This window comes from Nilaparvata lugens, chromosome 11, assembly GCF_014356525.2.
Source record: "Nilaparvata lugens isolate BPH chromosome 11, ASM1435652v1, whole genome shotgun sequence".
Taxonomy (NCBI): Eukaryota; Metazoa; Arthropoda; class Insecta; order Hemiptera; family Delphacidae; genus Nilaparvata; species Nilaparvata lugens.
The window spans coordinates 33,175,463-33,190,556 of NC_052514.1; the positions used below are offsets into that span (position 1 = coordinate 33,175,463).

Consider the following 15,094-nt stretch of genomic DNA (forward strand, 5'->3'; position numbering starts at 1 on the left):
ACCATAAGAGGGCGCCTCTAGCATATCTGGATGAATCAACATCCTGTCTAATATTTCAGTTTTTCGTTTTGAAATGAGGGTCAGACGCGATAAATTATTGGAGATCATCTTCTTCTTATTTCCTTTCTTCTTCTACTTATTTCTCCTTCTTCTTCAACTTATCCCCTATGCTTCTTCCCTCCCCTCTATGCTTCTTCACCCTGTTCTCCATCCTCTAGTTTAGTAGCCCACTACTGCAGATCTTCTACAACAGATGTTAGTAGATCCCAGACTCCGCCAGCTACTGTCATCTTTTGTCTCTCTCTCCTGAAACTCTTTATTATGCCGGTCATTTCTCACACGACTCCAGAAGATTCTAAAAATAAAATTGGTGAAGTGTAACCTGTCAAACATACTCGGAAGAAGTGCTTTATACTATTCATTCTTCTAATCTGCTTAACTTTGACTTCTCAACTGGCGATAAAAATTTCGCACCACAATCTAAATTATTATTTTGCTTTCAATGTGGTTTCATCCACTATAAATCTGTTTATTCTTGTGGGATATAATGCCTCTGTCCTGTGCCTTAAATCCAATTCTTTTTTCAACTTTGGGGAAATCTTCCACTTCTAGAGCGATATTTTGTCAGGCAATTCATCACAGTAGAATAGAATGATCTTAGAGATATGTTTTTTCACTTGGAAATAGAATAATTATTTTTGTTCATCACAATAGCTACCATACGATTATCAGTATCAGTAGCAAGTTAATTTAAATACAGCACGTCCTATTCTCTCCTAAGCATTATCGTATACTTTTATGCCCGGTTTTACCAATAGGCATTGGTACATTTGAACATGTCAAATCACCTACGGTTCACAAAGGGTGTGCTTTGGAACATTACATATTACCGTATTTCTAAGGCGATAGTTACTATTGATAATTCTAGAGCACACTATTTGTAAAGCGTGCCTGGCTTGATCATGTTCAAAAGTATTGACCAAGCATCAGTATTCTTGGATTTTTCAACTCATTCACATATAGGCTATTATGGATTGCTTTGCTTGGTATACCATTATAATGTTACCTGCACCTCATCTATCATGTGTAAATGAGAAACTTCAATAGACCTCTAATTTGTTGACATTTCCATGTACTTTTTGACTCATTTCATTAATTTTTTTGTAACTTTTATGAATTGAAAAGTTTAACGTAGGAATCAATCTCAATTAAGTCCAATTTCAACTCAAATCAATAGACCTTCAATTTGTTGACATTTCCATGTATTTTTCACTCATTTTATTTATTTATTTTTTTTGTAAATTGTATGGATTGAATAGTGTAACGTAGGAATCAATATAAATTAAGTCCAAGTTCAACTCCAATTTCCAGCTCGATTTATTCACAAATTAAAAGCTCACATCCACCAAATCTGCTATTGACCTTGACTTGTGAGTTGTTTCTTAGTGTATAGAACGTTTCCAACTGAGAAGGTGAATTTCATCAACTGCAAAAAAATACCAACAATAAAATATTACTCATTTGGAATTTCATATACGATTATTGAATTATTATACGTTTGCATAGACTAATTAATGAAATTATTTATTCATTTGTGGATATAATAACAAGGAAAGAACAACAGGCTTGGCCCAAAACTATTCTATTCTCAAATTTTGATAATGAATAGCATGTCCGAAAAAATAGGTTTTTTAGGTTATGTTTTCACTGTTGAAAGTTCAAGATCAATTTTTGTTCAAGAATAATATATATACATGAACTAGAAATTTTAATTTGTATGAGCTGGAAATTTGAATTTGTGTGAACTAGAAATTTGAGCAAGAATTTGAATATGTATCGAGCTAGAATTTGAAAATGTATGAGCTAGAAAATTTGAATTTATAAGGATATTGATTATATCTTCTCAGCAATTCATACATTAGCCACTGAAGCATCATTGTAATGTATTCATGTTGAATACTTATAATCTGAATAATACAGGATCATGATTCTGGATAGTGTTGATATGCCCAATTCAATAATAATATGAAATTTAAATAATGATTTCAAAATCAATAGATCTTTAACTAGAGTTATCATGAATGAAACTGATGTCTGATGATCCACCAGAACTCATCGATATTCTAGTTGGAGAGAGAATCCCATTGGAAACCATAAATGAAATGAATATTTCATCAATGAATTGGAATTAATATCATTCACATGTTGACAATATCGTAATTCCTTGTCTTTTGAATAAAACGAATTGAAATTGTCACAACTATTGAGAAATTGAGAGACTTTTCCTGGATTTTATACCATCATCGATCTTTATTAGAATAAAACAGCAGGATCTAGTTAACTGTAACTGAGGCCTTATGATTGGTAGTTAGTGGGCCAATCAACGTTGAAGTGGGCGTGTTTTGTCTCAGCTAATAGCAGTTTATAAGTAACTGTGTTAAGTATATCGAAAATATCAATCTATATTTTCACTCTACAGAATTCCACTTTATTTCTACTTAATCATTATTTTTGGTGTATGTTACTCGAACGACTCAAGATTGGTGGAGTGTTAAATAGTGGCAAACCGTTGAAAGTGGTGAAGAATGATGGTGAATATTGAATGGTGAACGGAAAAGTTCCTCAAATCTCAATGAATTGGCCCAAGAATGATGTCTACTAATTCAATCTATCATTTTATTTATATATTTATCCATTGATAAATACAATATAATTCTCAACTATGAATGATTGGGGAAGGAACAACAGGCTTTTAAAGCCCAAAACTGTTCCTCTCCCAAATTTAGATAGAAATTGTTCAAGAATAGGTTATGTTCACACTTCATGATTTTTGTCCAATTTTGAGTCTAAAATATTTATAAACTATGAATCTACTCTCTCAAAATCCAATCAGATCAGATAAGGGGTTGTTACCCTTGCATGTTGTTCATATTCAATGATTTTTCTCATGGACAATAAATTTTCTTAACGTATTGTGGATATCTACCACAATGTTATTTATACTGCAACACAGGAAATGGCTCACATCTTTGAAGGACATATAGTTGAGTGCGAAAATGCCGTAAGGTTTGATTTGCATGTCTCGACTGGCCTGAGTCAGCATTATATGCATCGCTTGTCTCAACCATCGGGGTTTGTCTATCCAAGGAACTTCTAGCAATGATTTCCGCAGTTTATCATTCTGAAAAGAATACTATTGTAGAATGTATTTTTGACTTTTCTGAAAAAGCTCAATTTTTCTTGAGTTTAGAAGGATGGAATACCCAATTGGAGTTCAATATTAAACATAATTATAGTAGAGATACAGTATATGGATACTATTAACATTCCACAGCTTTCTGAATCTTCCACATTCATTGACATGAGCATGTGTGAGAATAACTCATTTTTCAACATCTTACTATTTGTGAAAAACACAAATTTAAATTGTCTACAACTTTTATAAAAAAACTTTCATAAAAATGGTTGACATTTTCAATTATTTGTGATTTTCAATATGGTAAAGTATCACATCACACATAACGCAACTTTCATCCTATACTATTATTTATCAAAATAATTTATAAAAATTTTGTGTTGAGTTTGTTATTAGCTTCCCATCTCATAATTCTTGTTTCTATCAGTAAATAGAAGAGCAAATGATATCAATTGGGTGATAGGAAAGTAACAAATCTATTGCGATTTTACTCTCAAATTGATCAAGGCCTACTTCAATGATTCAACGAGAATTTAATAATTTTGAATTCCAAATTCATAATTAAGAATCTCCGAGAGAAAAGCTCTTCACACTCTTTGGGCCATTTTTGTCAATGATTTGTAATAGCCAAGCACGTTTTTAGGACCCAATAGAATCGTTGAATGCACTAATATACCAGGTAGAATCTTTTTAGGATTGTGCTCAAAATTGAAAAAAATCTATTCTTGAATAATATATCCACATTTCCTGGGTGATGATGGAATTGATTGTTGGGGGTGACATTTATTTCATCCTGTATTTCCACTTCTCGTTGTTTGTGTTTTTTTTATCAAGAATTGTCAAATCATTTTGAATATCAACATATTAAATTGCCATTTAGATGCAAAAACCTGACCTTCCCAACCTCTCTATCTACCTTCAGAACATAAATGAAATAATTCTTCATTAGGCAGAGTTATGACTTCTAAGTCCTTTCTACCACTCAACCTCGAATAATTATTAGACTAAACCCTTAAGATAATGATCATCTAATTTTATATTCAGGTCAAATTGAAATGTAGTCGATTTGCTATCCCGATTGTTATGTGATCAGAGCTTGCATGGCTGAGAACGTTATTGAAAATTTCAATGTGCTTGGAGAGGATCCCTAGCGAATCTTACTATAGCCTTAATCCTTTATGCTGAGATTTACTTTGAACTGCCAGCAATGCTCAGAAAGAACAACAATACTTCTCATTCAATTCCCTAGTCGTAAGACCCATTGACAGCTTAGAAATTATATAAAATCCAATATTTGGAAGAGACGAATTTGGAAAAAAATATATTCAGGCTTGATGGGACCTTCCCGTGAGGGACTCCTTATCAACAAAAAGCCATACGATTTTAATTTTTCCTCATTGAACCAATGTTATCAGTTCTAAGTGATACTGCGAACTTTTCACATCAGAATAACAGACTATCTACTATACCTCGTTGAAGATTCGTTGTCCATTCTGATAGAACAGAAATAATACCAGATTCTCACTGAGAAACATGAGAGAAAATATGACGGTTTTTCTCAACTCAGTCGCCTGTAAAGAGGAAAACAAATTACTGCTGATATGTGTTATCTATTAGGTGTATATATTAATAATATTTGTCCCCTATTGCACGTATATCTATCAAATTTTCCATTAAATTGAAGGTTGAATGCTATTGTGAGATCCAAATGCTATATGAGAGCCAATGAGATATGAAGACGCCGGCTTTAATCAACGGTTAAATTCAATAGACGTTTACTAAAACTAATATAATAATAATAATAATTATAATAAATTTTATTGCCAAAAACAATGCATACAAAATAATACTTAATCATCTAGAGCATAAAATAATAATACTAATAATAATAAAAATAATACAATTATGAATATTATATACATTTAATTCTCTTGACAATAAATACTTTCATGCAAGGGAAGCTTCCCTGTACGCATGGAGGAGTTGCTGCAGACCATAGAAACTCTCTTATAGTAAAAAGAATCATTTTGTTTATCGAATTCCTTACATAATGTATCCAGTAATTATAACTAGGAAATGAAAAAAAGGCATTGAGAAACAAAAATAAAAGTCATACAACAAATAAAGAATAAGATGGAAGCTAACAACAGAGAAAATAGTAATTAAAGTAACTTTTAGAATTTGAGAAATGTGATCTCTCACTGAATAACAAAAAAACATAGCTTCGACTGCCTCCGGAAGAAGACCGAATAGCCACTCTCTGATTAATCTACTGTACAAGGGGTATGATTGGCAAGATCTTACATTGTCAGGCAAATTATTGAAGAATTTTGGACCTAAGAACAAGAAAAATTTTTGGAACATGGTGGATCTTGGTCTTGGCAATTGAGCTCTATTACCATGTCGCGATGAAGATCGAATAGTATCCACAACTGCGCCAGCATTGCCACTCCTATTAAAGAACATCTGCAAAACTCTAAAAACGTATATCCAAGAATATTTAAATTTAAAAAGAGAGGAAAGGATTCATGCAATCTTGTTTTCTTCATCATTATTCTTACAAACTTCTGTAATCCAGATAGCGGCTTCACATGAGTATGATAAGTACTACCCCAACAAGTAATAGCATAGTTTAGTCTGGAGTGCACAAATGCAAAATAAATCTGCCTCATGACACTCAATGGACACAGAGATCTCAAAAAATAGAATTTGCGCATGAACATGTATAAATAGTTTTTGAGAGATAGGATGTGCTGCTTAAAACTGAGCTTTTCATCGACCATTAAACCTAAATATTTTACAACATCCGTTTGTGGATAACTGCTACAAGGACAATCATTTAGCCGCCCCTGACAATCAATTGAATGATATTTAATGGGAGTGAGCATTTGAAAACCTTGAGACAGTGAAAAATTAACAATTACAGACTTTTCAATATTCAGACTTAGCCTATTACACGTGAACCACAATGACAGCATTTTAACATCGTGAGTAACACTTTCCATCAGCAATTGAGTTGTTTTTTCACCGTAGGTTAGGGCCGTATCATTCGGAAAAGCTGTAAACTCTCCTTTGAATGATGAAGAGTACAGATCATTAATGAAGGTAAGAAACAATATTGGCCCAAGGACCGAACCTTGTGGTACTCCACTATTAATTTTCCTCAGTGAACTTTTTTGACCATTGAGGAAAACATATTGATGCCTTTCTTCCAGATACGATGCAAACCACTTATGTACCAGTCCTCTTATTCCAACCCTTTCCATCTTCCTGAGGAGAATATCATGATTAACCGTGTCAAATGCCTTTCTTATATCAAGGAAGACACCTGTGACTCGGTTTTTATCATTAGAGTTCAAACTATTATGAACCAGCATCATGAACCTCCAAAGTGCCATCTCAGTGCTCAGACCTTCCCTAAAACCAAATTGGACATCAGAAATCACATTCAGCTTATCTATGAAATTAATCAATCTAAATTTTACAATTTTTTCAAACACCTTTGAAAAAACTGACAACAAAGATATTGGTCGGTAATTGCCAATCGAAGCAGCTTGTCCCTTCTTGAAGATGGGAATAACTCTAGCGAGTTTCATATTTTGTGGAAAAACGCCCTCTGCGAATGATTTGTTGAAAATGTAAGCCAGCACAGGAGAAATAACATGTGAAATTGTCTTGACCAGAGCTGTAGAAATACCATCATCACCTGTCGCTGTACCTCCTTCCAGTCTTGAGATAAATAATTCTACTCCTTCACAAGATACTGGAGACCAAAAGAAAGAATTTGAAACGTGATTTGCATTAAAAACTCTATCATATGCTCCCTTTTGGTCTGTACTGGGAGCAATAAGGGAAGTCGACAATGAATTAGGCACATTAACAAAATACTCATTGAATTGTTCAGAAATAACTTTTGGGTCGTCAACAGTTTTACCATTAATCTGGAGACTCTTTACACAATTTTTCGCCTTATTATTGCCAGCTAAAGAGTTAATGACCCTCCACTGAGCTCTGGAATTATCCTTGACTTTCTCGAACAGCCTACTGTAGTATCTTTCCTTTGTTTCCTTAATCCAAAGATCAATTTTGCGCTTGAAATTATTATATTGAAGCCGAAGTCTAGCATCGTCAGGTGACCTTGATACTTTTTTCCTTAGCTTATCTCTATTCAATATTGCCAGACATAGCCCATCCGTCATCCAAGGTTTCAGTTTCTTCAAGCGGCGATCACTAGGACGAGCAAGAGTTACTTTACTCTCAGCATTCGAATCATCCAGTATTTTAATAAAAGAGTCAAATGATTTATTACAACAATCAGCCGAGTACACGGACGACCACGACTCCTCAGTAAGGATATTTAACAATATATTGTAATCAACTATTACTCTCTCATCACTGACATTGTGGGTAGTATGCTCATAAGTGCATGCCAATAAACAACCAATGCTTCGATGGTCAGTTATTTGAGGATCAATTACAAAGGCCTCATTCATAAGTGGCTTATTACTTCTGAATAATAAGTAATCAATACAACTGGAAGTGGTGTCTGTCACTCTCGTATTTAATTTAATCATATTCTCAAAACCGTTGCCACTAAAAATACTCTTATATCTATCAACTATCTCATTATCCAAGTTCAAATCAATATTGAAATCACCTACGCATATTGCGGTACGATTAGTACCTATTCCAGCTATTACGCTCGAAAAACTATTGAGGAAGTCAGCAACAGGTTGACTATGCCACCTGTAGATAGCCAGAATAGTACAGTAAACAGACTCTCCCAACAGCAAGTCGAACATTAAAGAGTCAGCTCCTTCGATAAGAACATTTGTTTGTTTACAAGTGAGAGATGCAGACAAGGACTAACAGCCAGTCAATCAGTCTCGGCCAATTTTGTCTCGTGCTCAATCGAGAAATTTCATGAGAACAATTTTATTTGTTTAGGAGAGAATAGGAAAATGTATTCTTTATCATTCTATTGATTCTTGAATGAGAAAATGATATGGTAGAAGATGAAAAGAGTCAAAATTCAACGGTATTGTTCACTTTTTTTATTTACTGAGTTTTATTGATTTAAAAAGTAAATCAATACTGGTTTTGGACGAAAAAGTTAATCAATTACATGTTCATTTTCATAGGAAAAATTAAGTCTCTATGAAAGTCTGCAAAAAAAGGTTTGACCAATCAGGATTAATCAGGCAAGACTTGATGTCTTGCGATCTGAGAAATTATACCTACATCACCCAGTAATTTTTACCATATAGTGATAGATTTTGATACTAGGTCTTCATCAACTGCCGACCAATCAGAGAAGAGTAGGTGGAGCTACAACATTATGAACAATCAGGGAAGAGTAGGAGGAGCTAGAAAGTGTGGTTCCAATTTCCAATCGGAATCTCTCTCGTGATTTTGTTGTTTCAATTTTTTGCTCAATTGTCTCCAAAGTATAGAAGGTTGGAAATCACTGCATTAGAAAAACGGAAGTAGGCCTAAACGTTATTGTGCTATTTGGACCACTTTGAATTTCCGAACCAACCCCAACTTGCTATCAAATTCCATCTTGCACTTGACTTAATGTAATAAATCTCACGCGAACGAATACCTTAAACTATTGAGGATTTCTGTTACCTTCTCATCGAATTAATTGATTCGTGTGATACAGTTTAATGCAGATTCTTACCTTCAGAATAAAAAATGCATCTGTGCAGGAGACTGATAATGTAATCAGTGCAAGACAACAGATCGCAAATTCTGAATTATCTGCACAAGTCCTGAGTTTCCTGAAAACCTAAAATTTTATCAATAGTCCACAATGTTAGTTACACATATCTTTTAAGATATAGCTCTATGATTTGGAATAACTTATCTATCTACTATTCATTATCCAATTTCATATCATGTCAATGCAGCCTATGCCTGAATGAGTGTTTTCCATTGAATGCTGCCCAGATCGGTGAAGGAAGAATACTATTTTATTGGCTTTAATGGGAAATCAATGATTATTGGAAAATATTAACACATCAATGTTACTCCCTACATACAAAATAAACCAGGGAGAATAAAATGTTAAATACATTGAGAAATAAATTTTAAGAACAAATAAAAAATACAAATTTAGAGCAGTAATATTTCAATCATATTGGATCAAAATTCCATATAACCATCAATAATAATTGTCTTTTTCCTTCAGGGCTTCTTTTGAATAAAAATAATTTTTACAAGGGTACTCAGATTTATATTTTTATAACAATAAATAATTATAGAATAACCTTCACAGTTCCAAATTACAATCAAATCCAGGATCTTTTGTCTATGAATAAATAAATAATAAATCAGTTGTTGCAAAATAATACGTTTTTGAGATTCAAAGCACTATGATTTTTTTGTTAATCCCTTGATTCAAATTTCAAAATAAACAAACCTTATGTCTTTTCTCTTAGGGCTACTTTTGAATATAAATAAAAATATCAATCTAAGTATCCTTCTTTAATTATTTTTCGGCTAATCATGCAATTTTCAAGTCAATTCTGGTTCTTGTTAATTTGAAAATGGCATTAGTAGACGAAATAATTTAAAAAGGGTACTCAAATTCATTATTTTTATTTCTATTTACAAACCTCATGATACGCTGGTGGCACATCACAATCCTTGCCATGTCTGCTCTCAATAGAACTGCTCTCTCTAAGTATATATTCTCATCAATGTGATCCTTGAATTCCTTACTGAAATCGTTGACCAGAATGTACATTGTTTCGAAATCAACCAACACCCTCGCGGTGGAGAGACATACTATTGTAACCAACAAATATCCCTCAATGTAAAGCATCACCAAAACGAAAATTTGCAGTGTGAAGACGTATATGGAGAAAATAGGCTGATCAAACTCTGGTGGAATGTACATTAAAAACGGCGTTATCCAAAACGACCCAGGTAGTTCTTTCTTGTGAGATGGAACTGTCAACCATGAGTACATTCCAAGAGATTGTATGGTATTTTTCAAGAGAAACGCAAAAAAGCCAGTCACCAGAGCCACTCTGATGTACTTGACTGTCACAATCATGCTTGCATGGTGTCTTTTTTGGAGAGCATCGATCTCTTGCCATGCTCCTACCTTGTCTTTGAAATCTTCCTTCTTCACGAGAAAATCCTCCTCGATTAATTCGATCACCTTCTTGATTTTCTCTGGTTTGAAATGATTTTCCAAAACAAAAAGATGGACCATCAATGCTCCGAGGCCCACTCCGACAGCGTCTATCGCAATGTCAGAATCATCCACTACTGAGATTGCCACGAAAATACCACCCAGCACAATCGAGGATATTACTATCAGCAGATAAAACAGCATTGATTTGTTACTTTTTTCACAGGCTACGAATTCGACTAAATCTTTAATAAAAGTCAAGCTTTCCATTTCTATTTTCTGAACTAATCACACTGTGAGATTTTTTATTGCTTTTAGTATTTCACTTCTTGAGGGTAGCTGTGTTGTCTGTGATGTGAAGTCTTTCACTTGTGTGTATTCACGTTTAAAATATAAAATTCAAAACAGAAGAGCCTATGATCAGAGAGTATTACCATAGATTGTACAAGAGGTTATCCAATGATATAGGGCGTTTATGTTCCAATCTTCAATGTTAGCCCAAGCTGACAGTCCTAGTACTTCTTTTTCGTGAAGCTATGTAACGCTGGCAGTCTCTCATACTGTGCCGTTCTTAAGTTGCGTACAGATTTACGCGCCGCGAACATGAGCAATATATTCACTTTTAATCAGCTGATGTCAAGCTTTTTATATCTGTATCTTACCGTTTCTGTAAAAATACAGATATAGTCAGCTGATTAAAAGTGAATTGCTCATGTTCGCGGCGCGTTAATCTGTACGCACCTTAAGACCGGCACAGTATGAGAGACTACCAGCATTACATAGCTTCACGAAAAAGAAGTACTAGGACTTTCAGCTTGAGTTAACATTAGAAATTGGAAAGGTGCGTACAGATATACGTCAGCTGATTAAAAGTGAATTGCTCATGTTCGCGGCGCGTATATCTGTACGCACCTTTACACTCTCACCGGGCCAAACAGTAAATCTCGCTACACACACATCGATTTTTGTTCGTAGGGTATTTTGCCGTCCTTAGAAATTCTATTTGATTGAACAATGTTTGTCAGGTTCCATTTGATCTGATAGAATTCATAAGGATGGAAAAATATCGTACGAACAAAAATCGATGTGTGTGTGTGTGTGTGTGTGTGGTGTTGTGTGTGTGGTGTGTGTGTGTGTGGTGTGTGTGTGTGTGTGTGTGTGGTGTGTGTGTGTGTGTGTGTGTGGTGTGTGTGTGTGTGTGTGTGTGTGGTGGTGTGTGTGTGTGTGTGTGGTGTGTGTGTGTGTGTGTGTGTGTGTGTGTGTGGTGTGTGTGTGTGTGTGTGTGTGTGTGTGCGGAGCTTAAGTAGTGATCGGCGTAAGTTAACAAAAATCGGAACGTAAACTAACTATATCATGGGATATCTTCTTATGCTATCTTTTCTCTATGGTATAACTCTCTACATATCTTTATTACTTTCTATAGAGACTAGAGGAGACTATCATAGAGGAGACAACTCACACAACACACGCATTTTCTGTATACTTCAACTCAATAAATTATGGTCGCTTATTTAATGCAACAACTCTGTGGTTATAAGTTTCAGTAAAAATTACTGAGTTATGAAACTATTCCTGTGTTGTACCTTAGAAATGGTTTTGGGGAATGAAATTATCTATATTATCTTCAGCTTCTAACATTTTCTCATCAATATGTCGATTTTTTAGTCCAAAATTACTTTACTAGCATTGGATTGTGACTGCACGACAATTACCAGTGAAGTATTCTGTCTCTGAGACAGAATAGATAGATAGATTTAAAAATAAAGGAATAATGGGGCGATAAGTTGCAAGATCAAATTAAAATTCGAAATTATAACAACTCCAAGCCGTTGCATTTGTAATTATTTAAAATACACCAAGCTTGAGGAAATTGAAGGAAGGCGCTAGAAAAGTAGAGTTTAAGTTCTACTCTTCTTTCTCTATATTTTTAGAGAGATTATGATTATTATTATTATTTAGAGATCTCTTATGTCCAAATTTTGGACTTTACGAATTCAAAATTTTCATATTTACCAATAGTTTATTATTAGTTTGCAATTGTGATGGAATTTTTCTGTTTGGTTTTGTATTTGAAAATCAAAAAGGTTATGCCAGTCATCAACCTAATAATATCAAATATAATTTAATTTATTGAGTAAAAATTTTATTATTGTATTGTTTACTAGAATTTTGTCAATAGAGGTTGTTTCACTACTACTACTACTGCTATTTGAGAATTAATTAATCTGATAGTATTCAAACTTTAGTGGATACATTTTTTGACTAAAAATTTTGTGTGAATCAAGTTATAATATCTACATAACCTCTAGACTGTGTACTTATTGAGGGTTGACGCATTTTTGGGCGATTGTCTGTTGCTTTTAAATTACATAAATTGTTCATTTATATGAATAAATAAATAAATATGAATATGACTATAGTTCAGGAAAGTAAGGTTTGTGTCATTTTCATGTTCTTAACAAAAAATCTTAGAAATCTCAATCATTCTATATTGTTTGAAACGTGCGTTTTGTATTACTCTCACTATATTACCCACATACTAATCACAGACTTATGTGGATATCATCAGCAAACAATGTAAAACAATTTCTTATATCCAACTGTTCTGATTGGAGACGAAGAAACGGTCTTCAAGTTATAACTTGGTCAACTAAGCTGTCACCCCTTCGAAGCTCAGAAAAGCTATGTGAGTCCCGGGACTATGTTCAGTTAAAAGACATAAATTGTACGTAAAAACAGGGATTACGTTTCCTAAAAAGACAGATATTGAACATCATCAATATGAGGCATAATTATAGTTTTAAAAGGAGATTGCTATTTTGAAGGAAGTGTACTTTATGATGCTTGATGGTGTAATTGAGGTGCACTTATCGGTTCTCAATGATCATCTTGCAAATCGTACATGATTGACAAGAAAATTATATTGTGGACTATTTCAAGATCTTCATTATCCGAAATTACTGTGAACAATATCAACCAATTCTATAAATAATAGGGTAGAAACCTAAGGTTGACCCGATGATTATTGGCGAGAAATAATCTAAAAAATAATTGTTTACATTCTATTTCTAAGAGCAGTTCCACTTGAAACATCAAGCAGTAAAGTTGCATTTTTGTTTCCCTATTATGTCAGTGTGAGTTTCCCAGAAACAAAGTTTAAAGTAGATAGAAAGTCTTCTAAAGATTATTTCAGAACATCTCTAGGAAGAAGACAAAGAAGATCGAGAAGAGTGTTCAGTAATCTTGCATGTACCAAATGATGACTAATACATGGGTAAGCACATTCATATGAACATATATAACATTTTTATAAACAATCTGTACCACACATTACATCCCTGGAATGAAATAATCAACGATTAAAAATAAAATACTTACATAAGACCAGCATTTGTGCGTGAGAGATATGGTGAATCTACAGTAGAATGTGAATGATATATACTCTCTGGTTCCAAACTCACAAAAACACTGGAAACCCCGATTTGGGTGTATCTCTGCATAGAAAGGGCTTGAACCTCTTTACATAGAAATTCTAGGCACTAGCTTATCCTCTGTAGCGAATATTGACGTTTTCTGTAAATTGGTTCTCAAAAGAGTTGATATAGATGAAGACACAAAGATATAAACAGAGATGAACAAGTACTTCTCTTCTCTCTGATATAATACTCTGAAGCCGGACGAGTTGGATCGAATGGGGGTCCAACCCATCCGACATTTCAAGGTTAGCCGTGTAGTCAGAGTCCAGTTGGAACGTGACTGAGTTGGACTATCCTTTGGACAACTAGTCGGAGCGTGAGTGGTGGAAGATCCGACTGGTGTTCTTACTATCGGTCCAACAGTGTTGAATAGCGAATGACCTGCTTAAAACAAAATGTCACGTGATTATAAATACAGTAGATGATTACAGAAGATATTCTGTAAGCTTCAAGATGAGGATACTTCTTAGTATCGAAGATAAGTAATAGAATATTCGACTCTATCAATCTAGCTTTAACTGTGAATTTCAATTAACATAGTAAACATATTAGTATCATAGAGCCCCTCCATGCTATAGTGAGGTCCACGTTATAATGGGAGTATTTTATTAACATTGGTGTTGCTTTCCTTGTCTATCATCCGCCTAAGCAGATAGCACCATGAGTTTCTACTTCTGCAACGTTGCCAGATCGTTTTTAGATAATCACGAAAATCCACTACTGAATCATCAAATTTTTTTTCAATAATGTATTTTTCTATATTCTAAATTATATAATTGATCATTTCTAACAAGAATGAACAGTTAATATTACATCAGATATACCTGAATCGGCTATTTTCTATAGAAGGTATCGACAAGGCACAGAATCATCAACGCTGTTCTCCTATCTTCCTCCACCGCCATTATAACGATCGTGTACCTCACTATAGTATGTAAAAACCGAACAACAATTCAGTGACTTCTCTAATAGTTTTTCTCTGTGGTTAGCAGCTGTTTACAGAGCGGCGCATAAAGGCCGGTCAGACAGATTTTCCGTCACTTGAGCAGGACACGGTCCCCTGGACACCCTGGCCTCCTGGACCCTCTGACCGGAAGTGGTGGTCGCACTTCAGCTCATCCTGGTCTCCTGGACCCGAGCTTCCTTTGTCGCATGAGACAGACGACCGTCTTCAAGCTTGGCTGACGGCTGTGGACATAGATGGCTGATCCCCGCCCGCGTAAGCGTCGCAGACTGCTCACAGACTCTTTGATTCTGTGACAGAGCAGTGAACGACTC

The 15,094-nt window shown here is 34.4% G+C and overlaps 1 protein-coding gene across 1 annotated transcript; it reads right to left on the reverse strand.

Moving 5' to 3' along the window:
• Nucleotides 1-1,353: 1,353 nt before the first annotated feature.
• On the reverse strand, nucleotides 1,354-9,014 carry LOC120353657 (odorant receptor 43a-like). The gene is made up of 4 exons (XM_039438260.1): nucleotides 8,880-9,014; nucleotides 4,666-4,767; nucleotides 3,026-3,181; nucleotides 1,354-1,486 (listed from the first exon to the last, which is right to left on the reverse strand). The coding sequence occupies exons 2-4, from the start codon at nucleotides 4,729-4,731 to the stop codon at nucleotides 1,415-1,417; spliced, it is 294 nt and encodes a 97-aa protein (XP_039294194.1). The 5' UTR covers nucleotides 4,732-4,767; nucleotides 8,880-9,014; the 3' UTR covers nucleotides 1,354-1,414.
• Nucleotides 9,015-15,094: the final 6,080 nt, after the last annotated feature.

Bases quoted from the DNA above. Each gene is read 5' to 3' on its own strand.
- LOC120353657 (XM_039438260.1), bottom strand. From the start codon at position 4,731: ATGTTTCTCAGTGAGAATCTGGTATTATTTCTGTTCTATCAGAATGGA. The intron at 3,182-4,665 runs GTATAGTAGATA...TATTCTTTTCAG, and splicing joins GACAACGAATCTTCAACGAG to AATGATAAACTGCGGAAATC. The intron at 1,487-3,025 runs GTGAGCCATTTC...ATTTTTTTGCAG, and splicing joins ACTATATGTCCTTCAAAGAT to TTGATGAAATTCACCTTCTC.